Source organism: Tachysurus vachellii, chromosome 17 (assembly GCF_030014155.1).
Source record: "Tachysurus vachellii isolate PV-2020 chromosome 17, HZAU_Pvac_v1, whole genome shotgun sequence".
Classification (NCBI taxonomy): domain Eukaryota; kingdom Metazoa; phylum Chordata; class Actinopteri; order Siluriformes; family Bagridae; genus Tachysurus; species Tachysurus vachellii.
The window spans coordinates 7,855,042-7,878,989 of record NC_083476.1 but is presented as its reverse complement, the minus strand read 5'-3'; the positions used below and the strand labels follow the sequence as shown (position 1 = coordinate 7,878,989).

General features: G+C 36.8%; 2 protein-coding genes across 2 annotated transcripts; one reads left to right on the top strand and one right to left on the bottom strand.

Moving 5' to 3' along the window:
- Window positions 1-1,373: 1,373 nt before the first annotated feature.
- Window positions 1,374-4,100, bottom strand: rpl37 (ribosomal protein L37). Its single transcript, XM_060891534.1, has 4 exons — window positions 3,976-4,100; window positions 3,007-3,142; window positions 1,775-1,859; window positions 1,374-1,475 (listed from the first exon to the last, which is right to left on the bottom strand). Exons 1-4 carry the CDS (start codon window positions 3,976-3,978, stop codon window positions 1,406-1,408), a joined length of 294 nt encoding a protein of 97 aa, XP_060747517.1. The 5' UTR covers window positions 3,979-4,100; the 3' UTR covers window positions 1,374-1,405.
- Window positions 4,101-9,076: 4,976 nt separating this feature from the next.
- On the top strand, window positions 9,077-15,017 carry LOC132860154 (radial spoke head protein 3 homolog). Its single transcript, XM_060891257.1, has 8 exons — window positions 9,077-9,240; window positions 9,358-9,421; window positions 11,149-11,290; window positions 12,223-12,368; window positions 12,995-13,198; window positions 13,433-13,595; window positions 14,135-14,221; window positions 14,910-15,017. The coding sequence occupies exons 1-8, from the start codon at window positions 9,128-9,130 to the stop codon at window positions 14,954-14,956; spliced, it is 966 nt and encodes a 321-aa protein (XP_060747240.1). The 5' UTR covers window positions 9,077-9,127; the 3' UTR covers window positions 14,957-15,017.
- The last annotated feature ends 8,931 nt before the right edge of the window (window positions 15,018-23,948 follow it).

The following is a 23,948-nucleotide window of genomic DNA, read 5'->3' as shown; positions in this document are numbered from 1 at the left end:
ATGTCCACCTGCCTCCAAAAAGCACCGGCCTTTGCAACTACTTGCCTTGTCAAAGCCAACATCAAAGTTTGTTGCTATGAACTTTACAAATCTAGTTACAATGTTGTTGTCCTTCGACTGCCCCGTTTGGGGTCGCCACAGCAGATTACTCGATCCACAAACTTGGTTTTGGCACAGGTTTTACACCAGATGCACTTCCTGATGCAGTCCTATTTTATTTGGGCTTGGGATGATCATTGATTTCCTGCACAGGAATCAAGTCTTGGTTGTGACAGTGAGAGTACCGGATTCTGCTGCTAGACTAAAATCACTTGAATAAGATTTATGCCAATCATATGCAATTGTATGCAATATAGACTGTGGATAAATTGTTATGGGAAGTTTTCTCAATGTTCTTGTGGTATCAATGTTTTAATATTTGTTTCATTGCTTTGTACAGATGTTAGCTAGCAAACCAGTGCATGTGTAGATTCACATTGAGCACTATTTATTTCTAGAAACCTGTATATATCAGTGGGGAGATAACTAAATGAAATGTCAGAGTACATAGTTTTTAAATGCTTATCTTTCATTTTATAATATAAACATGGCTGTTTTAATTGTTTGGATTCACACTAGATTATATTGCCACCAGTCTCTCTACTTTTCTTAATTTAGTGGTATGGAAGATTGTCTCTTAATAGTAGATAGCAGCAGTGAATGTTCTGCTCATTCTCAGCTCAACAGTCTGGTGCTGCTGAGAAAACTGCTGTTGACCCAGTTCTTCCCTCCAAAAGCAGAGCTGCCCCCAGTCAGACACCGAGTCGTCGCTGACAGTATATAATTACTGACTAATGCCCATCTGGTGCTACCAGTCATTATTTGGGTGGCGGTGGATCTCGCCCCAGCAGTGACACTGACGTGGCATGGAAGTGGGTGTAGAACTGATTAAGGCACTTGAGTGTTGCCAGGACATTTTTGAACATCTAAATGTCACTGCCAAGTGGAGAATAACAGAAATATCCAACCAAGTGTTCTGTGGTCATAAAGTGTATATCTACCACAATAGCCACTCTAAGGAATGGCTGTGAATTAAGGAATGTTGAGCTGTCAAATCATGAGTGCAGGGAATTGATTTAAGGCAGATATGTCTAATAGTACCAAATTGTCAGCAAGTTAAGAGGTTTTAAACAATCACTGTCCAAAAGAAATCATGGCAGTCACTGAAGACATGATAATTTTAAAAATATTGATATGCTAATCATTCAGGGCAGATTTTTCCTTAATGGCATGACATTTAAATTAGCATAGAGAAGAATAAATGCTACATAGATTTGTATACACACACGTAAGTGATGTCAAATGGATTGAAAAACAGACCACAAAGCATCCTGTTTGTTGTTGACATGTTTATTGGGAGCATGTATTATGAGGAGCTGGATGCAGCCACTGCTGCCCGTCTGGGTTTGGGGACAGTTCCTTCACGGAATCCATTCCTGGGGAATGGAAAAAACAAAAAAAACTGGTTAGCAGACATACAGATTTATTGCATTCACAAAAGTACAAAATTAAGCTCATTCATATTTCAACTTTCACCTAAAACTTATTTTACATTACATTTCATTTAATCCTAGTAAAACAAACTTCAGAATTTGACTCAGGGTGCAAGTGCCCACTGCTCCGGGTGTGTGTTCACTTGTGTGTGCACTATGGATGGGCTAAATGCAGAGAACGAATTCTGAGTATGGGTCACCATACTTAGCTGTGTGTCACGTCACTTTCACAAGTGACTCACCTGAATCTACGGAACACGACCTTCATGTGTCTCATACGGCCAGTTCCAGTGGTGCTGCGCCTCTTGGCCTTGGCACTCCAGTTATCTAGACACAGAGAAGGGCATACAACAATTAAAACGTGACTTGTGAACAGAGCAAAATCTGCACATATTAACTTTCAGTCCTCAGCACATCTCAGATGTGAAAAAGTGGTAAGCAAAGTTAAGAGATTACATTGTGTACATCATGAAGTTTTGTGGAGGAAAAAAATAAATGACCACAATCCTACAAAATCTCAACAATGTATTTTTTTTTCTTGAAGATGTGTATTGTACTACAGTGAACATTCAGTTTAATTACCTCTTCATTTATCTACACTACAAGCAGATGTAAGGAGTTGAAACTGGTTCACAACTTAAGGAGTGAAATGTTATGTTTCTTAATCACTACAAAGCAGTGGCCACATGTAAGAATTTGCCCTTAACAAAAGGCTAAAAGTCAAAGTGTCACTGCTGATTCACTGTTCAAATGCAAAGATTTTAGTAGGTCTGCGTTAATAAATTCTCATATCGACACACTGATCAGAAAACACTAATGCAGTATCATTTGGCAATTAACGTCCAACACAAAGCGAGTTACAGGGAACTCTATGGCTCTTGCCAAAGAACAAAAAACAAATGGGTCTAGCAGCAGTGGACCATTGTGAGGATATGAAGTATTCTGGTGGCTCAAACTGAGCACTGAATCCCCTGTAGCAAGACCAACCAACAAAAGCCAGTATGTTCAACACCTCCAGTTTTGTTTTTCACATGAACCATGGCAGCAACTTCATTTTATTATTTTATTTCAGTTACTTACTCTTACGTGATTTGTTAAATAACTAATTGACTTTTCATTAACAAAACCATTTGGTTGTATCTTGTACTTAAAGCAGAAAAGTCATGCATGGATCATTCTGTCTTGTGTAAAAAAAAAATATATATATATATAATAAATAAGAATAAAGCAGCACAGTGATGAAAAACAAGTTAGTTGTCACCGTGAGCTAATGGACAAACATTACATTGGTCGCCATTTCATTGTTAAGAGTCTGAACTGGGCCACTGTATATGTATAAGCACAACTGAACCTTCACTACAATACATGGGCATCACAAAACACACAGCATGTGTGTCCTACAGCACAGCACCTCACTGTAAGGAGGGGTTACTATGGTAAATTGAGGTGGACTATACAGAGTGGGAGTACTCACACTTTCTCTTGCGCTTGGCAGGATAGCCGCACTTGCCGCAGGTAGATTTCTGCAGGTGATAAGCTTTGGACCCGCAACGGCGGCACAAGGTGTGCGTCTTGTTGCGACGCTTTCCAAAAGACGACGTACCCTTCGTCTGGGGACAAAAAAAAAAAAAAATCAGTTTATCAGTTTAGGTAAAGGACTCCTGAAGTTAGATTCCAACCAGTGGTTCCTCACAGAGGCAACCAAATTGAATAAATTACTTCACTTCAAATGTTTTAATAACCCACTAACACGCTACCATCCTAGGCACAATAACTGCATTAATTAAACATGTCCACATTAAGATAAAATAAGATTTTTTTAGTTAAGTTAGTTAACTGAAGAAATAGTGAATTTTGCTAGATGGGCAAATCAACATTTCCAGCAGTAGGCAGACATCTTTATCCAGGGTGACTTACATTATCTCATGTTTATACAACTGAGTAATTAAGGGTTAAGGGCCTCGCTCAGGGGCCCAACAGTAGCAGCAGGGTGGACCTGGGATTCGAACTCATAACCTTCCGACTGGCAGCCCAACACCTTGACCACTAGGCTACCACATGCAAAAGATACTTGTTTATTAACTTTGTGGGAAAACGTGGAGGAAAACAGCCAGGCGTTATACAAACAAAATCTGGATTTTATACCACTAAAATATAAGACTATAAACACAAAGCGTTAAAACAGTAAACTGAACTAAACCCGCCTGACCATATCACTAGCATAAACGCTAGCCGCCTTGCTCTAATGCAGAGACGGCTAACGTAAACTAGCCATTACAACTAACCATCTAATTTATGTATTTAACCTCAATCCTCCCCAATATCAAAGTCAACTGACTTTAAATATCGTTAAAGTATAAAAGCCACACCAAAAAAACGATAATAAAGTGACCAACAGCAGATGTTAGAAGATTTCTGGCGGTGAGGCCCAGCAAAAACTCACCATCTTTTCCCCAGATCCGAGTTGAAAGAGGGCGGAAAAGGAATTGGTGCAGCACTAAAAGACATCCGGGTTTGCTTGAGGTGTAACACCGAAATTGGTCCTGAATCCTTTCACGCGATTCATGACCTTTTACTATGTATATATATAAAATTTTATATTCCTAGATTTGTAGGAATGCTTCCTAGATTTGTAGGCATAAATCTATAGAATACAAATGTTAGGTTTAATATTATTTGTTCAGCGGTGTTACACACTACATCTAATTTAAAAAAAAGCTCAGGGTAACTTCGTATTGAATATATATATATATATATATATATATATATATATATATATATATATATATATATATATATATATATATATATATATTAATGTAACCTTTATTTTCCTATGTACTCAAAGACTAACGAGCAGAGAAAGTGAGGAATAGCAGGAAAGAAACTGTTGAGATGGTATTTAGAACTGTTGTCTATGGTGTCGTATTTACCACCAGGGGGCGATTAACCCCTAGGAGCAAAGAGGGAATGTGAAAAATAAAACACTGTGGTAGGAAAAGAATCCACTTCAGGCTGGTTATAGTAACTCCGCTAATCACACTGTTGTAGATTATTTTTCTATAACAGCACATACTCTTTTACAAATCGTCTTTTCCCGTTAGGAGTCGCCGCAGCGAATCATTTGTTTCCACCTAACTATCTCCTCTGCATCATCTACTCTCGCACCAATTAACTTCATGTCCCCTTTTAACACATCCATATATCTCCTCTTTGGCCTTCCTCTTGACCTCTTACCTGGCAGCTCCATCTCCTGAAGGATCTCCAACATCCATCTCCAACATTCTGTTACCAGTATAACCATCTCCCTCCCCTGTAGATGTGCAAACCATCTCAATCTATCCTCTCTGCCCTTGTCCCCAGAACAGCCAGCATGAGCTGTCCTTCTAATGCGCTTGTTTCTAATGGGGGATGTGGTAGCCTCGTGGTTAAGGCGTTGGATTACTGATCGGAAGGTCATTAGTTTGAATCCCACGTCCACCAGGCTACCACTACTGGGCCCCTGAGCAATGCCCTTAACCCTCAGTTGCTCAGTTGTGTAATTTGAAATAAACTGTAAGTCACTCTGGATAACAGTGTCTGCTAAATGCCGTAAATGTAATCCTGTCCATCCTCATCACTTCTAAAGAGAACCTCCACATGCTACCATCTCACTGCTGTCATACTCCTCTCATACTGTACATATCCTGAACTACTCTAACATACTTCTTTGCCACTCCTGACATCCTCATACAGTACCATAGCACCTCTCTCGGCACCCTGTCATACACATTCTCTAAATCCACAAATACACAGTGCAGCTTCTTCCATCTACCATCTCTGTACTTCTCCATTAATATTCTCAGAGCAAAAATTGCATCAGTAGTGCTCTTTCTGGGCATGAAGCCATACTTACAAATATCCACTTCCTATTTTGGCATAGCTTTCACTACTCTTTCCCATAGCTTTTATTGTGTGGCTCATCAACTTTATACCTCTGTATTTGTTACAACTGTGCACATCACCCTTGTTCTTAGATCGGCACTAGAACACTTCTCCTCCATTCCTAAAGCATCTTCTCACTCTTCTCGCATCTGCTAAAATCCTCTTGAACAATCTAGATAGAAACTCCACTGCTGTCTCTCCTAGATACTTCCACACCTCCACAGGTGTGTCATCTTGACCAACTGCCTTTCCACTCTTGATTCTCCTCAGAGCTTTTCTCACCTCATTATTTCTAATCTTTGCTAATTCCAGCTCTACAATATTTGCTTCTTCCTCCAGTCTTTCTCTCTCATTTTCCCCATTCATCAGCTCCTTAAAATACTTTTTTCATCTTCTTTGCACACTCTCCTCATCTGTTAGCACCTTTCCATCTCTATCTTTAATCACCCTTATTTGTTGCACATCCCTTCCCTCTATCTCTCTGTTTCGCTATTCTGTACAAGTCCTTCTTGCCTTCCCTTGTGTCTAACCTGGCATACAACTCATTGTATGCTTTATTTTTAACCTTTGCCAGGTCCTTCTTCACTCTGCTCTGCATTTCCTTATAATCATGTATATTTTCTTGGGTCCTTTCTCCATCAGTCTGAATTCCTCACAACATTCTTCCTTTTTCAACTTCCTGACCACCAGAGACATCTTACACATCGCCATCTGATGCTTTCTGGCTACACTCTCTCCTACCACCACTTTGCAGTCACTAATCTCTCTCAGATTGCCTCCTCTAGACTACCCGAATACTCCTACCTACACTCTTAAATGTAACACTATGTTCCTCTCTCTTCTGGAAATAATTGTCAACTACAGCCATTTCCATCTGCTTAGCAAAGTCCACCACCATCTGTCCTTCTAGGTTCCTTTACTTAACACCAACCTTCCCATCACCTCCTCATCACCTCTGTTCCCTTCACCAACATGCCTGTTGAAGTCTGCTCCAATCACTACTCTCTCCCATCTGGAAATACTCTCTATCACCTCATCTAACTCACTCCAAAATCTCTCCTTCGCTTCTAACTCACAGCCTACTTACAGTATGGAGCATAATCAGTGACGAAATTCAACTTCAATTTCTAACTTCAAACTGATTTACCCTGTCTGACACTATTTTCACCTCTAAAACATCCTTCATCCTTCAGGATTACTCCTACCCCATAACTCTTCCTGTCCACACCATAATAAAACAGTTTCTATCCCACCTCCAACACTACGTACTTTTTTCCACCTGGTCTCCTGTACACATAGTATATCCACCTTTCTTCTCTCCATCATGTCTGCCAGCTCTCTACTTTTCTCTGTCATTGTACCAACGTTAAGCGTCCCTATTCATAGACCTATACACCTGCCTTTCCTCTTCTCTCTCTGTCTATGAACCCTTATCTGCCGGCAGCCTGTAGGTCAACAGTACCGGTGGCGGTCGTTGTTAACCCGGGCCTCGACCGATCCGGTAGAGACAACCAATCCGGTATGGATCGCACAAACAGCACATACAAATTGTTTTATTCTTTACATACAGTAAAATATTTGACATTAGATTTTTTTTATTTAGTTTTAATCTTGAAACTGTATTTTACAGTTGACTGATGATTTTTCAAGTAATCAAATTTTATTGTATTTTTGGCGATGGAGCCAGAATGTAAAAATCACAAAATTAACATTTGTGTTTATTTAGATTTTTAGAGATTAATGATTGATCTTTTATGGAGCCTCTTTTAAAAACTGCAGCTACATTACAGGATAGTAAACTATGTTGTCTAAGTCTTACCTTGGTGCTTCCTACTTTCTGTCATTTATATTCATTCATAGCACTGACAGTGATGGCGAGCATGACACTTAATCCTTGTGCTGGTTTCATCACACAGGAGCTACACAAGTAAGCCACTGGAAGAAGATGAATTTCAGTAATTAAATGACTATCAGGGACCTGCACTACTTTTCATATAGGTCTTGAAATCCTGTTTTGAATTTGGTAAACATCTGCAATAAAAATGTGGTTACAATAAAATAAATATTTTATAGTATACATACTATCATTGTGTGTATTTCAGTAGTTTAAAGGAAAAAATTAGACTTTCATATAATATGTGGAATTATGTAGGGATCTTTTGTTAGGATACATGTATCTTGATGAACTTGATATCATAGACACAGATGGGGAAGTAAGTACATGTGCACAACTCTCCAAATATTTTCTTTCTCTAAACATCCATATTTTTGAAGTAAAAAGATTACCATATTCATGCAGATGGGTATAAAATATATCTTGTTTAATTGCTAATGATTTCACAGCAAGGGATGTTAGTAATGTTCAGTGGCAGTATTGGTTTTTTTTCCTTTAAATTAAATTTTCTATAAAATTACATTGAAATTATATGTAGCCTTAAAAATGTCCTCATACTAAACATGTCATTGTGGGGTCTTCACCCTGTAGTTAGTAATTCAATTCAATTCAAGTTTATTTGTATAGCACTTTTTACAATTGACATTGTCTCAAAGCAGTTTTACAGAACATAAACATAGAACAAAAGGCTATTATAAAGAAGAATATAAAGATTAATATTAACAATATAATATAAGATTAAAACAAAATTCAAGATGAATATTAGATATATTTAAATGTGTTTGTATTTATCCCCAGAGAGCAAGTCTGAGGTGACTCAGGTGATTGTGGGGAGGAAAAACTCCCTTAAATAGTAAAGGAAGAACCCTTGAGAGGAACCAGACTCAAAGGGGAACCTCATCCTCATTTGGGTGATACTGGAGGGTGTGATTATAAATATACAAAAAGGTAAAGTAATACTTTCTTCTCATTAGGATGACAAAGACCTCCTCTTTGTTACAACACAAATATTAACAGAAAAGTGAATTTAATTCCTGACACAATATAAGGGAAGGAAACACATTTATTTATCAAGTCTATATCAATTTATTGATTAACAGACTCTTTAGCGGCTTCATTGTGCTACAGTAGCTTTGGAAAACTGAGTGAAAGCTCACAATGACCCAAATTATGCAAAAGATAATTCAGAAATTAAAAATCTTAACAGATAAGTGGAATAAAATAGGTCTATCCCATTAAAACCATGGCTCTCAACGTGGAATACAAAAAAAGAAGTTTGCCGCCACTATTTACTTTTTTATATAACGATCATAATTATCATTTTATAAATAGACATTTTTTTTTAAATAATGGTGGCTTCATTTTTACACGCAGGGACATAAAGTTCAGACATACAGTTTAACAATAAATGTTAAATCCTAGCTTTATTCAAATTTTTTTGTACAACACTATGCAACAATCCACTTTTACTGATATAGTTATTTTTCAATCCTAGATTTATTTCTTTTTTTTTTGTATATATTATCTTGTGTAGACAAGTATCTATTTTTGTGTTATTATTTTGCTGGGAATTATTCAAGTCTTATTCTGATTCTGATTCAGATTAATTTAATTGTTCATTCTGAGGTGTGACGTCATAAATCATAAACGTCATAAACAGTTCCATACCTCAACCTAGTTGCCAGGGTAACGTATATAAATATCAGCAGACGTTGTTCATGTCTTAGCAAGCGGCGGGTTTACAGTTTTATCTGATACACTACTGTCTTAGAAAAAAATGGCTTCTTTGCCCAAGACTACAAGACGGTCTCCGAACGGAAGCTACACATTTCCCAGCCGTCCACACACCGATCCTCACCGTCGCATGTACACGGATGATCCGAGGATGGAGTAAGTCTGTGTCAGTTATCGAGCTTAATCTAAATGTAGCTGTAATCCAAGTGTGTGTTTATATCGTATGGCGCATCTTCTTTATGTGGTTTTTTTTTTCATTTTCACGTGAAACAGAAACGAACTGCGACCCGTCTATATGAACATTGTGTATGATCGACATGTCGTCAGAGAAAATAACGTGAGTATTTACACAAACAGGAATCTTATTTAGCACAAGTGCATGAAACGGGAACTGTGGAATCACATTACTGCCATGCAGGGAAATTATAAACCCATCAGCATCTCGTTAACAGGTGAAAACAGCTCGTTAGTCAGGGTTGTGGACTTAGGTCACGTGACATGGACTGATTGTGTTGTTTGCAGCAACAACACAATTTACTTGTGAGCCACAAAACAACGATTTGGTCCCATTTATCATTACAACCAATCAGGGCCGTCGCCAGAACATACAGAATCTGGGATTCTTTGTAACTCATTGCATAATATTCGTCAAATAACAGTGAACACAGTGCCATCTAGTGGCTTGCTTGAGTAGTTAAAAGAGCATCTACCATATGGTTAATTGAAATGTGGTCAGGGGCCGATGATGTGTTTATTTGGGGGGGGGGGGGGGATTCTATAAAAACAATAGAATGGTCTCGCTTTTATAGTGTAACCCATATAATTCCAATCGATAGTCAGATTTTTACTTTAGCAGTTTAGATGGTATTGCAGTCGTACAATATACAAAGATGTATATATATATATATATATATATATATATATATATATATATATATATATATATATATATATATATATAATAAATTATCTCTGTCTTTGCCAAGTTATGTCAAGTTAGAGTTTGCCAAGTTATGTATATGTCTCTTGTTTACTGTATGTTTGTAGCTGTAGTTTCAGGTTTTGTTTATGCATCTGGGTCTAATTGCCTATGGCGTACAATTGTACATTTCAACACATATCATATATGAATTCTCAAATCCTAGTGTTCATACAGATGTAGCAAATTTTTCAGACCTCTTAGACATTGAAACATGCGAGATTTAACTGCATTAAGCATGAACTTAATTCTATTGTATTTTTCAATTCAGTTTATTTGTATAGCACTTTTAACAATTCACATTGTCTCTTGCTGTTCTGTATGGAAATAGAAGAGAGAGAGAAAAAAGAAATAAATATATAATAATAATAAGAAGATGAAAAAATAAGGATAAAAATAAAGAAATTAATATATACAATTAAATTTTAAAATTAATTTAAAAAAATTAATGCGACAGCAGCAAGGAAAAACTCCCTGAGATGATATGAGGAAGAAACCTTGAGAGGAACCAGACTCAGAAGGGAACCCATCTTCAATGTAAATGTGAATAATGTCATTTCTACAACAGTTTATAATAGTGCAACCGAGAGCTCCTGAGGAACTAATGGGTCATCGTAAACTTTGAGTTCAGCACAGACCTGATTGCTGCTAAAGACCAGACCGTACAATAAAGACCAGACCATAATTAATGGATACAAATTACAGCATATTAAATGACTTATGTCTGGGTGTAAAAGTTTTGTTCTGCAATACACCGTCAAGCTTTTATTTTATTTTTTTTTAATTGGATCCATAAAAAGTTAAGCAAGAATCAGTTGATGCAGAATCTATGTCTCTTTATGTTGGTCTATTAATCCCTAGAAAAAAAGTAGTTGTACTAAAGTCCCATCTGTATGAATGTTGGTATTTTGGAATACATCCTTTATTTATGTTGTTTCCGTTTAACAATATGTTTTTTCGTAATAATTTACGATTTCTTTTTTTTTTTTGTGAATGGCAGCAATGTGCTTCTATAGTTTCAAGTTAGCTAACACCAGTTAAAATGGTAAATGCTGTAAGGTATTGCATTGCTATGTGGTTAACAGACAGGTCAGCCTGACCGAGTCAAGCTCCAGTGGCAGCCAGAATCAACACGAGGATCTGCAGCAAGAAAGGGCAGAAAACCTAGGTTTCAGACAAGAAGTCCAGGCAGACCCGATAAGAGGAAGCATGCAGAAATTCAGACTGGTATCTATTCACTAATCATTGTTGAACCTTTTCCAGTGGTGTTCAACTTGTATATAATATATTTAGGCTAAATATATCAAACAAACTTAATGATATTACGTTAAAGTAGTACGTCTTTTTGTTCGCACCGATTCCTTTGTTGCTTTCTTTATTACTCTCCTCTTCATTACAATGGTGGAAACAAACTTCTGGTTCATTGTCAGCATTCTCTGTCATTACTTTCTTGATACACATCAATAACTCTACAAAAGAGTTTCTTTTATTTTTTTCAGACTAGAACCTTGCTCATACCAAGGGCTCTCAAAACATTTTGCACCTCTTTAACTGTCAATCACTACCATGAGAAGTAAAATAAGCTAATAATATAACAGATTATTATAACAGTGGGGTGTGATTTCCCTCAAAATAATAAAATTTAAAAAATGCAGCAAGTGTGTCTATGTTTTATGGATCCTTAAAATTCTTAAGACATGTTTGTATTTTGCTGAAAATCCATGGAAAGACGCACTTCACAAGACATATCTTTTTACACTGTGATTCTTGCCTATTTTAATTCTCTTAATCTGCTTTGTACTTCTTGTGTACATAGAGTTTATCTGTGCAACGCTATCTGTTTGTCCCTTGAGACTTGGATATGAACAAGGTCTAATTTGAGAAGCAAATGTGAACAATCAAGCTTCTATTGTATTCATATTGCTTGTATTGTGTATTTCTAGCCCCAGCAGTGTCAGGCTGACACTATTTGTCCCTTGAGCAAGGCCCTTAACACGCTCTGCTCCAGAGATGCTGTGTCATGACTGACCCTGCGCTCTGACCCCAACTTCCTAAAAATGGAATATGCGAAAAAACTAAATTTGGGTTTCCATAATGTATGTGTGATGAATACAGGCTTCTTCCTTTGTGCACCAGACTTAGTCTTATTTGTGTCCTAGAAACATACTTGGAGGAGCTGATTGATCACCTTGATTATGTAAGTGTGGAATGCCAGTCAGATGCATTTCTGGACATGCCATCAACACCTTTGTTTATTCCTGCCAAGACCAGCAAAGATGTAGCAACACAGATAGAAGATGGAGAGGTACAGATCATTTATTTAGCATTCGTCAACATGTTTTTTTTTATGGCCAATTTATAACAGGATTGTGCATTGAATATATTCAGTTCTGTATAAGATATCTAATACAGTTTGGAAGTATTTAATATCAGGTACATATAGAGACGATTAACATTATAATAATATAATACAGTCCTCGTTGTGTATGTGTTAGTGTGACACTCATGCAAAAATTGACCAGAAATCACTCATTTTGATGACATGAGCGACAGCAACCACTGTCGACTAGAACGACTGTCCAGCTGCACGACCCAGTTGAGAAATGTTTAAAGTTCATGCAAATATAGAACAGATTGTTGAAGCGACTATCAATGGCAGTGAAGACATTAGAATGTCATTAGAAGACATAAAGTTTTTCTTAATCGTTTGTCCATCACAATGAAGTTGTCTGCAGAAGAGACAAATTTGTACTCAATTCAATAAATACGGATACTTAAAAAAATTAAAGAAATCATTAGGAAATCATTAAACAATTCGACATTACAAATGTACCTGTTGGTATTTGCATAGTATGATAGTGAAGCATTTTAAAGCAAGCTGTTTTGACATAAAAGTTGGTCTAATAAAGTTGGTGTCTTTCTTGGTTACAGTTGTTTGACATTGATCTGGAGATTGAGCCAATGATGCAGGTGTTGGTAGGAAAGATCATGGAGCAGGCTTTGCTAGAAGTACTGAAGGAGGAAGAGCTGGCTGGATTGAGGGCTCAAGAGCAGGCTTTTCAGGAGTTGTGTAATGCTGAATTGGTGGAAGTTCAACGTCTGGAGGAGCAAGAGAGGCGACACAGAGAGGAGAAGGTATGATCAACTGCATTCTCTCCAGCTGGAATTGTCATTTTGCCCAGTTTCCATCTTGATATGGGGAATCTTCAGCAGTTCTGGATAGATAATAAATAATAGAATTTACATTATTTGATTTATCTTCTGTCTTTAGATAGATAGATGTCTATTATGGGTATGTTATTCAGAACAAGGCTGAAATTACATCATTGTACAAACTGAACATAAATTTGACATGTCTTCCAAATGCAGGCTCGGAGGATTGAGCAGCAAAGGCTGGTCCTGAAGAAGGAACAAGAAACAAGAGAGAAAATCGCTGCGAGAACTTTCGCTCAGCAATTTCTTGCTGACCTGCTTCCCTTGGTCTATTCAAAACTGAGAGATGATGGATATTTCTATGACCCGGTGCAGAGAGGTGTGTTTCCTATTCACTATCATGCAACATATTAAGGACTAAAAAGTGCTTTAAGTAATATTGTATTAAATCCCAGGGGGCACGGTGGCTTAGTGGTTAGCACATTTGCCTCACACCTCCAGGGTTGGGGGTTCGATTCCCACCTCCGCCTTGTATGTGTGGAGTTTGCATGTTCTCCCCGTGCCTCGGGGTTTCCTCCGGGTACTCCGGTTTCGTCACCCGGTCCAAGGACATGCATGGTAGGTTGATTGGCATCTCTGGAAAATTGTCCGTAGTGTGTGATTGCGTGAGTGAATGAGTGTATGTGTGTGCCCTGCAATGGGTTGGCACTCCGTCCAGGGTGTATCCTGCCTTGATGCCCAATGATGCCTGAGACAGGCTCCCCGTGACCCGAGATAGTTCGGATAAGCGGTAGAAGATGAATGAATCAATGTATTAAATCCCCCAGCCCATTTACTTCACACCAAGATGCTTTGCTCTGTACCTTACATATACTGTACAGATCCTGTTGTGATATATTCTCATTTTCTTTACATCAGATATAGAAACTGGATACATTCCTTGGCTGAAGGAAGAAGTCAACAAAACTCTGGAAAAGGAACAAATTCTACGAACAGTGCTTGACAGTCAGTACAGTAGCTGTCATATTCTATACAAATTCTATTTTATTCTACTCTACATCAAATTTAAAGTTTGCTTTAGATACTGACTACCCGTAGTTTACTGGCTTTCTCTAAAATCCTTGCTCATCATCCTGCAAAAAATCCCTACATAATTATATTATAAATTTTTACACAAATTCTCTTCAAATCAGTTTGTGTAACTGAGTTTCCATTAGCAATCCTTCAGATACTTCTCAATATCACATTTGAAGTTCAGATTTTAGTTCATATCATTGGACATGCCTTCTGTATGTCTATATAAATCCCCTCAAGTGATGTTGCATATTAAAAAAGGTCTTGTGATCAAAGAAAATTTGATTTGGGCAGAATAAGGAACATCAGTAATATTAGTGTTAATGATGAAGTTGGAGCTGGACTATGTAGCAACACATGAATCTTCTTTGACAGGCTGTTGACTTTAGGTGTTGATTTTGCCTACAAAATAGCTTGCTATATATTTTTTCCATATTTGCCTGATGGGTAAAGATGCTGCTTTGAACGGTTTCTATATACTTGTGTTTGAAGATCTGATATCAGTTAACTTACATTAATATATCTTGAGTGATGGATAAAATTTAATTAAGAAATCGTGTGAATTATTTTAAAAATTGTGATGTCACAATGCTCTCTTTTCTTTTCTCATCTGTTATAGTGATCATCGAAGATGTGACCAATCAGAAACAGGCTCCCAGTAACTAAATGTGAAAAACAAACAAACAAATAAACCAAAAATTAATGAATAAAAATATTTCCAAATCAACTCTGATTTGTTATTTTATTATTTTATATTTGTATTTTATTTACTTGCTGGAAAAGAAAGTAACAAAAAAGCATCTTTGACTATAAGTGTACATATACTTAGAGCTTATAGTTAATTAAAACTGTATTTGGAAATTATAAGTGTACATGGTTTTATGCCATGTTAATTTCATAATAATGAAGAGCTCCATAGGTTGGATGCGTGTTCCCCACCAGACTGCATCACTGGCTCCTTAAATAAGGCTGTTGCTTTGTTTATGATTTCCTGCTTTCTGACATCAAAGATGGACAATTGATATTCTGTTTGAGCAGAACTTTCAGTTCCTCTTCACCCTTCTCTGTAAAACATGCTGACACCAGAATCCGCACTTGTCCAGATGGCGTGCTAGAAAGTTCCTAAAGCCGGAGTTGCAGCCAGTGATGTAAACGTACTTGTTTCCTTTGTCTGGAACTCTCTCCAGCTCATGGACCCAGTGCACCACATAGTTCATGAACACCAAAGCTAATACATACAGTACATCAACATGGCTGCACAAAAAGAAACAGTTAACGTGGGTGAGTCATTTTCTAAACTGTGTGAACTCTGTATGATAAAGCTAACAAAAAAGCACTGCATTGTCTTGCACAAACTGAAACACATCACAAACTCATCAGAAATACAAAAATGAACTTAATTGTCTTTGTTTTTGTTCAGACAGACAATTATGAAACAGATACAGATATGTTAATTAAATTTCTCGATGCATTTTAATGTGTAAAATTAAAGGATACAAAACAATAATATTCTACAGCAAACTTTATCCAAAATAATGAATCGTAAATCCAAGCATTGTCATCTGCAACTTTTATTAACCGTGGATAGTTCTGTAACTGCCAAAACGGTCTGCTTGACTGATTACATATTTTCTGATTGTGAAATCAACCCAATACCATATTGATTACATATTTTCTGACTGTTTAATTAGCTCAAATCAGGCTCAAATATGTCATCACAGACATAATCACTAAACGCTTATGAAATAATGCTTAAATGTACATGTAAATGTTTAGCGCATCAATATGTAATTACTAGCACTAATATTTGTTTTGGAGCAAATTCGTCTTTGTTTTGCAGGACTGAGCTTCAGAGTCCTGAATGATAAGTGAGTAAACTGTCACAAGTAAATGAGTAAAAAATCCAGGGCTCAAAGCTCATCAGATTTGAACGCTTAATTCCTGGTTTAAAAAAAAAATGACAAAAACAAAAAACACACAAAAACTTCAATTTCAAACTAGTGTTTTCAGAAGCACTTGTTTAATATGACTATAGCTTTATTTTCAGCACTTAAGTAAGCTTATAATTAGCAAAACCATTATTAAAGGAGCAACCAGGAACAAATGTTCTGAGCCAGAGCAATGTCAGTTAGAGGTCCATATACACAGCATTATCTCTGCATTGTTATTGCAGAGCTCCATACAATACAATGCAACTTGCTTAGTGTAAAAGGCGTTATAAACCACGAAGGGCACTTTGGAAATGTTAGAGCGTTTTTAAAACTCTAACCCTGGTCCATGCATCCTGACTGTGACTAAAAACTAAGACTGAAGACATGCACAAATTACACTCTACAGACTCATGCAGTAAATTAATTTGCAGGTTTAGTCAATTGTGGAAAAAGGCTCCTGGAATTTTAGCTGACTGTGTTAATGTATGTGTCTGCTGCCCCCGTCAGGTGAAAGTCAGAATTGAAGCGTGTTGGTTATATAATGCAGAAATACTGAAATACCCTCATACAACAAAACAAAAAATGTTTTCAATAATATATGAAGTTCAATAAATCTCAAATGCATTTATTTAAAGCACAATGTAATAAACCCTGACATTTGAACACTGACTGGCAAAAACACTTACACATGGCTTACACTTGGTGGTCGTTCAGCGGTTTTCTGTTGACCCGCACAATGGCCAACTCTGCTGCCTCCGATGACTCATATAGAATTTACCCAAAGCCTTTGAATCCACAACCTTCAGGATAAACACAGCCTGTCAACACACAGTTAGCACACATAATCACATGCAACACAGATATTCAGCTATTCAGATCAAAACAGCTTGAAGCCCAAACCTTGCACAACAGGATCCTCCAAAACAAAGAGAAGGTGTCAAACAGGGCCATGCTGTCAATTGACTTGTCCATGTTCTTAAGGAAAATGTGTGTATATGTATATATACTTTACGCACAGACACATAATTTTTATCAATATCTTTTTATAGCTTTGACGTTGTTATATAACACAGTTATTCATCTCCACAATATACTCATGAATGTCCAGGGATTCAGCTGCATTAGTCTGTTTGGGTTTCTCCTAAAAGAGAGAGAGAGAGAGAGAGAGAGAGAGAGAGAGAGAGAGTAAGGAAGTCCAGAATTGGATGTCAGGAGCTGGGTCCCTAAAATCAAAACAGATATCATTCAAAGTAGACACACAAGAAACAATCTTTATTATATAAATTCAGTCATATACCTCAGATCATAGAAATTCTCACTCACTCACTCATTTTCTACCGCTTATCCAAACTACCTCGGGTCACGTCATCGGGCATCAAGGCAGGATACACCCTGGACGGAGTGCCAACCCATCGCAGGGCACACACACACACACACACACACACACACACACACTCTCATTCACTCACACACTACGGACAATTTTCCAGAGATGCCAATCAACCTACCATGCATGTCTTTGGACCGGGGGAGGAAACCGGAGTACCCGGAGGAAACTCACGTGGCACAGGGAGAACATGCAAACTCCACACACACAAGGCGGAGGCAGGAATCGAACCCCCAACCCTGGAGGTGTGAGGCAAACGTGCTAACCACTAAGCCACCGTGCCCCCCTCATAGAAATACTGTACAAATTAAAGATCTATTGAATTGAAGAGGGTGCTATAAATTTAAATTCCACTACAATACATATATTTTAGCATTTATTTTGCATTTATTTTGTAATACAAATCTTCACATCTACAAAATCTAACTAGGAAATACTATAAATTTACTTGACTGAGTCCGGAGTGTCTGGTCTGGTTTTGCTTTTCTATTCCTTACATATTTCCTTCTTGACCTTAACAACAGTGTTGGAGATTTACAGCCTTCCTCTTGTAACTAACTTTATTTTCAGCACATATCTAACCTGGGTTCATACTGCAATTTTAATTAAATTTATTGAATTTTTTAAGAATTCTGTAATGTCCTGTCGCATGTTATATGCCTTGTTTTAAACCGTCTTGACAGCTTTGTCTTGGTATTTGATTAACAATATGTCGAATAGTGGAAGGAAGCTTTTAAACCTTATGTTACCAATTCGGGTAGACGAGGTGTCTACTTCATTTAAATGTCAAACAACCTCCTGGTCCACATATGGTAGCCTAATTACAGAGTGAACACTGCTACCTTGTGTAGTTTATAGGGATAGGGTGTCATTTCCAAATCAGCTACAGACTCAATCTAATTCCATAAATAAAGTGACAGCTAGGTTCATAAAGGCATTCATATGTCATTCATTTTATTCATTTCATTGAGGTCACAAGTACTGATTACTGTTTGTGTGTCTGTATGTCTGTGTGTGTGAGTGTGTGTCTAGCATTATTTAAATGAACTTGGTTTGACACATGGTTTCATTTGGCAGCCCTCTTGAACATAACACAAATATTATCCTTGTAAAAAAAATTGAGAAGGCCGAATAAACATACAATTACACACCGTCTGTTTAATATATACTGTTGCAAATGAAACACATAGCATGTTGCTGGATCACTGGAAACCAAAATACTGCCATTATCTCTCATCTCTACTAGGTTGAATCCAGTCGTTGAATAAGTGCCACGTGGATTGCACAAGAATCAACTTTTTGTACAGGGAACTGAGAGGAGCTTCATGAGCTTTAAATACTTGTCTTTGTAAAAAAAAAAAAAAAAAGTTATAATAATAACACTCATCTTTATGCACTCACTCACTCACTCACTTTCCTTTTTTTTTTTTTACCTAGCAAGTATAGATTATATGAAACTTCTGAAAAGATGGTTACGTTCCTCTTCAATAAAACAGCCAGTTGCATATTCACAAGCCACTGCATAAACACATGGTGAGTGTATTTTTTTATTAGGCCCCAAGGGGAATATATATTTCGATACACACATGCACACACAGTAGACTCATCATGTGAGAATGTGTGCATCTGAGATGATCTAGATTATTGTGTGTTTGTGTGTGTTTAGTCGGGTTTATGTGTCTCTGTGGAGTTGGAAAAAGAACAAAAACAGCACTTATAGTCATTAACAGTGTACAGCAAACAATTTCTGCTCATTTAGACAAGTTATTCACATCTGCTTTGGATTAATTTAACACTATATTTAAATTTATAATGACTTATCTATGATACACTCTATATATTTAAAGTTTGTTCTTATGTCTTCAGAATGTCTTTATGGTATATAACTTATTTTGTGCCATTGCTCATTTCCACATGACCAGTTTTATTTCTTGAGTTTGTTAGATCCAAACTGCCAACTATATAGTATTTTTTTTCTACAGTTTTTGGCATTTGTATCTGGCAAAAATTCTATATGTATATATATATATATATATATATATATATATATATATATATATATATATATATATATATATATATATATATATATCCTGGCCCTGGCATAAGGTTTTCTACCTATTGAGTAGCTTTAAAACTGAGGCAAGCTATTCAGCCTGCTCTTAAGATCTTTTAAATCCTAGTTCTATTCTGAAAAAAAATCAATAATAAAATATATTCATCTTTTTTAAACCTCTGATATGTGACATTCCTGTTTGTGAAAATGTTCTAGTGTCTGAAGAAGACAAAAAAAGATTTTGAGTCTGGGATTTCTGTGCACTTTCTGTGCAAGGTATTGTGTGCTCTGTGAAAGACATTAACACAAAAAATGCATACTTGAACACACACTTCAATACACCACACCATTAAACCACATATTCTGCAGCCTTTGAGTTAATGTATATAGAAACTTTACCAAGTATACCATGTGTCTCACAGAAAGCACAAACATGTCACAGTACCAAAAAAACGTAATCTAGCACCATAACGGCTCTCCATTAAGTCTTTCTTTGCCTCTGGCTGAACCCTTAAAAGTTTATTTGAATCCTTTAACAGTTTCCAGTTTAGAAAAGGCAAAAAGTAAACCATCTTTGGACTGTGAAAACTATAAAACATCCAAAGAACCCTTCAGGAATGCTTTTTTGCAAGAGTTTATGTTTATGATCAGCTGATGTCTACCCATTAGACTTTAGTCTGGCAAGTCGCTTATGCATTTTATTGAACATAGGCTACTCTCAGCAATAAGTCATGCAGAACACAAGGTTAAAAGCGGAACCAAATAAACCAACTTGTCTTTGTTTCAACCTAGAACAATCATGCAATGTCCAGGTTTATAGAATGAAACCCAGAGAATATAGAAAGCAGGTATTCAAATGTCCGGATATTTATGTGCAATTCCCCCAGTTACTGTACATTATGACAATCTTTATACAAAACCTTAACCAACAAACTTGAACAGGTCACTACAACACACATTTACAAGGACATTTATACAGGCATAAAAGTTGGGCAGGGGTTTTATTAATAGACCCACCATAGTGTAATTCTCAGAAAAACATTCCGTCAAGGCATTGAAACCTTTGTCTAGTACATCCACCACATCCAGATGGTAATAAATAAACAAGTGGATAAACATAGCCGGTGCTTTGGGAGCATTTTGCTGAAATGTTTTATCCACTTGTCTCCTGTTGTAAATCTTTCTGGCTGATCAAAAACACTGCGGTTTCACCAGAAGTATGAAGAATCAGGAGATCATATAACCCTAGGGTACAGTCAAAGAGATGGTTTATTGTGCCAACGAGAGCCTGGGCAATCCATAGTCTAAACATAAGCTGTAAGCTGTGAACGTTTTTACTGATATATATGCACATTTGGAAGCAAGAGCAAAGGCAAAAGCAAAGGCAAAGGCAAAATCAGTGTGACCCAGAAAACAGATATGTATATATATGAATGAGCAAAGTAATGCCACTTTTACATGTTTTACAAGTTTAATTTAATTAAGAATAAGCAAAAATTGGTCTTAAATGGTTAAATTATATATCTTCAAATAATCCTAGTCTCCCCTTTAAACTCCCCTTTAAGTAAGCTTAGGCTTTCTGCACTTATTCCACATACTCTAGCCACTGGTCATTCATCTATGTATCCAAAAATAAGGATAGGTTGTAATTTTCTGGTTCTTTCTGTGTACCTAGCATTGAATAATCATATCAACGTAGTCAATAGACCGAACAGTAGAACTGTCCTAGAGTAGAACAACTGAACCTAAAGCTTCACTGAATGGTTTGATTAGTATGAAAATGATGTATGCTGTGGCCTTCACAGATTCCAGATTTCAGCTGATTTGAAAAACCATGGTGCTTTACATCATAATCATCATAATAAACTTTAGCAAAACACCAATAGAGGGGAGGAATGGTGTACAACATTTATTTTTAAATATTTAGTAGATTTAATAGAGATTTGCTCTTTGCTTTTAATAGTAAGTATATCATTGTGTAAATACAGTGCTCGTTTAACAAGGCCTGTTTTTACTGGCTGTTTTACTTCCTGTTTTTTACTATACAGTACAGGAAATAGGGGCAGCATTTCTAAATTGTCCATAAACTATGAATGTATGTATGTGTGTGTGTGTGTGTGTGTGTGTGTGTGTGTGTGTGTGTGTGTGTGTGTGTGTGTGTGTGTAAGATTCTGCCCTGTGTTAGCACAGAGTGTTCCATCACACTCTTCAAACGTGAGCAGTAGCTCTGTATGTAAAAAAACAGAAACAGAGTAATTATTTAGGTAATGGATGCCATGTGTAGTTGTTGATATTTATCAGTAAATAGGCACAATACACACACAGTGTATATCTGTAGTATATCTGTACTAATGTGTGCGTTTAAGTTTTTGGAGTGGAAATTTGTGGTTGTATTGGATGACGCTTGCCTTCAAAGGTCAGGAACAGAAATACCACCTATCATTTCCTACACTTGGCTCAGGATCTGACCACAATCCTGACCAGGTTAAAGCGGTTAATGAAGAAAAACTAATGAATGAAAATGAATATGCACTTAAACAAAAATAGTCATGGAAGGAGGGTATATTGGTGTATTATATTGTAACATATTTCAATTTTATTCTTTAGCCATCTAGTTCGAACTTTGAAAAAAAGTCAACACTAACGGATTGTCTAACATTTGTACACCAATGTGTAATTACAGGCCTTATTTTCTATTTCATTTTTAAGTAAACATTTGTAGAGAATGTGTTTTTCAACTTCAACCTCAGAAATCAGTAGCATCAATCAGGGTGGCTACTGAAGACTCACTGTAAGATTCATCAGGAAAGAATTTCACTGCCCACAGCAAGGCAACTATTATACTGTTGACATTTAAAAATTAAAAGCTCAGGGCTAGAATCTAGCGACATATAACAGACTAGCTAGTGTCCTATAACCGACCAGGACTGATCCTAGTCCAGTTAGTTATCTGCATAGTCTCATGATTTGCTGCATGGGTACATGGGTTTGCTGTGGATAGTACCACTTAGAAGCCACGAAGATGGATTTGGATCCCAGTTGATCAGCAAATGAACAGTTTTGCACTCAAGTCTTCATCAATGATCAGTTGATATCTTCAATAAAATAGACTTCAAGTTAACATTAGAATGAATTTCCTGATAACACAATTGCATTATGTGACCAAATAATACACAATTACAGAAGAGAAATGATTTATAATCACGCTATCTGGTGTAACTGAGATGAGGATAGGTTCCTATTTGAGTCTGGTTCCTCTGGTTCATCCAAGGGAATATCTTCTTGCCAACATCACCTCTGGTTTGCTTATTAGGCATACATTTAAAATGTACATGTTACATACTAAATTAAGCTGCTTTGTGATAATGTTCTGGTAATGTTGTCATAAAGCACTATACAAATTAAATGAAATTGAATTTATTTATGATTGATACGACCCATGGTTGATATTTTGAGCTGTGAGTGAAGCACATGCAGAAATGGCAAAAGGTCTTATCTTACAGCACCACATGATCTCACTGAGGCATGGTGAAAATCAGATTCAGTATTTTGTTGGTCTGCTTCTCTCTGACATCCTGCTGTTATGAAACTGGCATCTGATATTTGATTTGATATTTGATTATGAATGTGACCTCCACAAAAAAAACAACTAAACTGACTTCAGTATGCATCATTTCCATTTTCATTTACGGCAGTTGGCAGACAAATGTGTCTGTCATTGAATACATTAATACTGGCTCGATAGTTTAGAGTCTATGAGACTAAAACTCTGTTGGAGTAAACAAACAGGAAAAAAAACAGACCTATCTGAAGTATTACAGGAAGACGTAGGTCTTTAGATGTCATATGAACATACTTACTTGCTCTAGGGGAACTTCCTTCCACCATCTACGTGCCAGAGTAAAGAAGAGTCTTTATGCATACCTTCCTTACCATCTCCCTAGACAATTGCTAACCACATGTAAGACACTGTACAAAGTTATCAATCATAATATCAAACATACTGTACTTCACAATACAAACCAAAGGGTTCTAATATCATACCTAGTGAGACTGTGAGTCTGCGGGATTTTTTCACTTGGGAATAAGCTTAGACTGACTTGGTGTGAGTGGTTGACACAAAGGCAAATGTTCAAGGCCAGGGACTGATCAGATGTGGATAAACCATGAACTAATTCAACAGGCAAGTAAAATGAATAATAATTTTTGGCCAGTCTCATGTTTTGTTTTCTTGGAAATCTAACTGATGGCCAAGGGTTCTCACAAAGGTATTGCAACCATGCT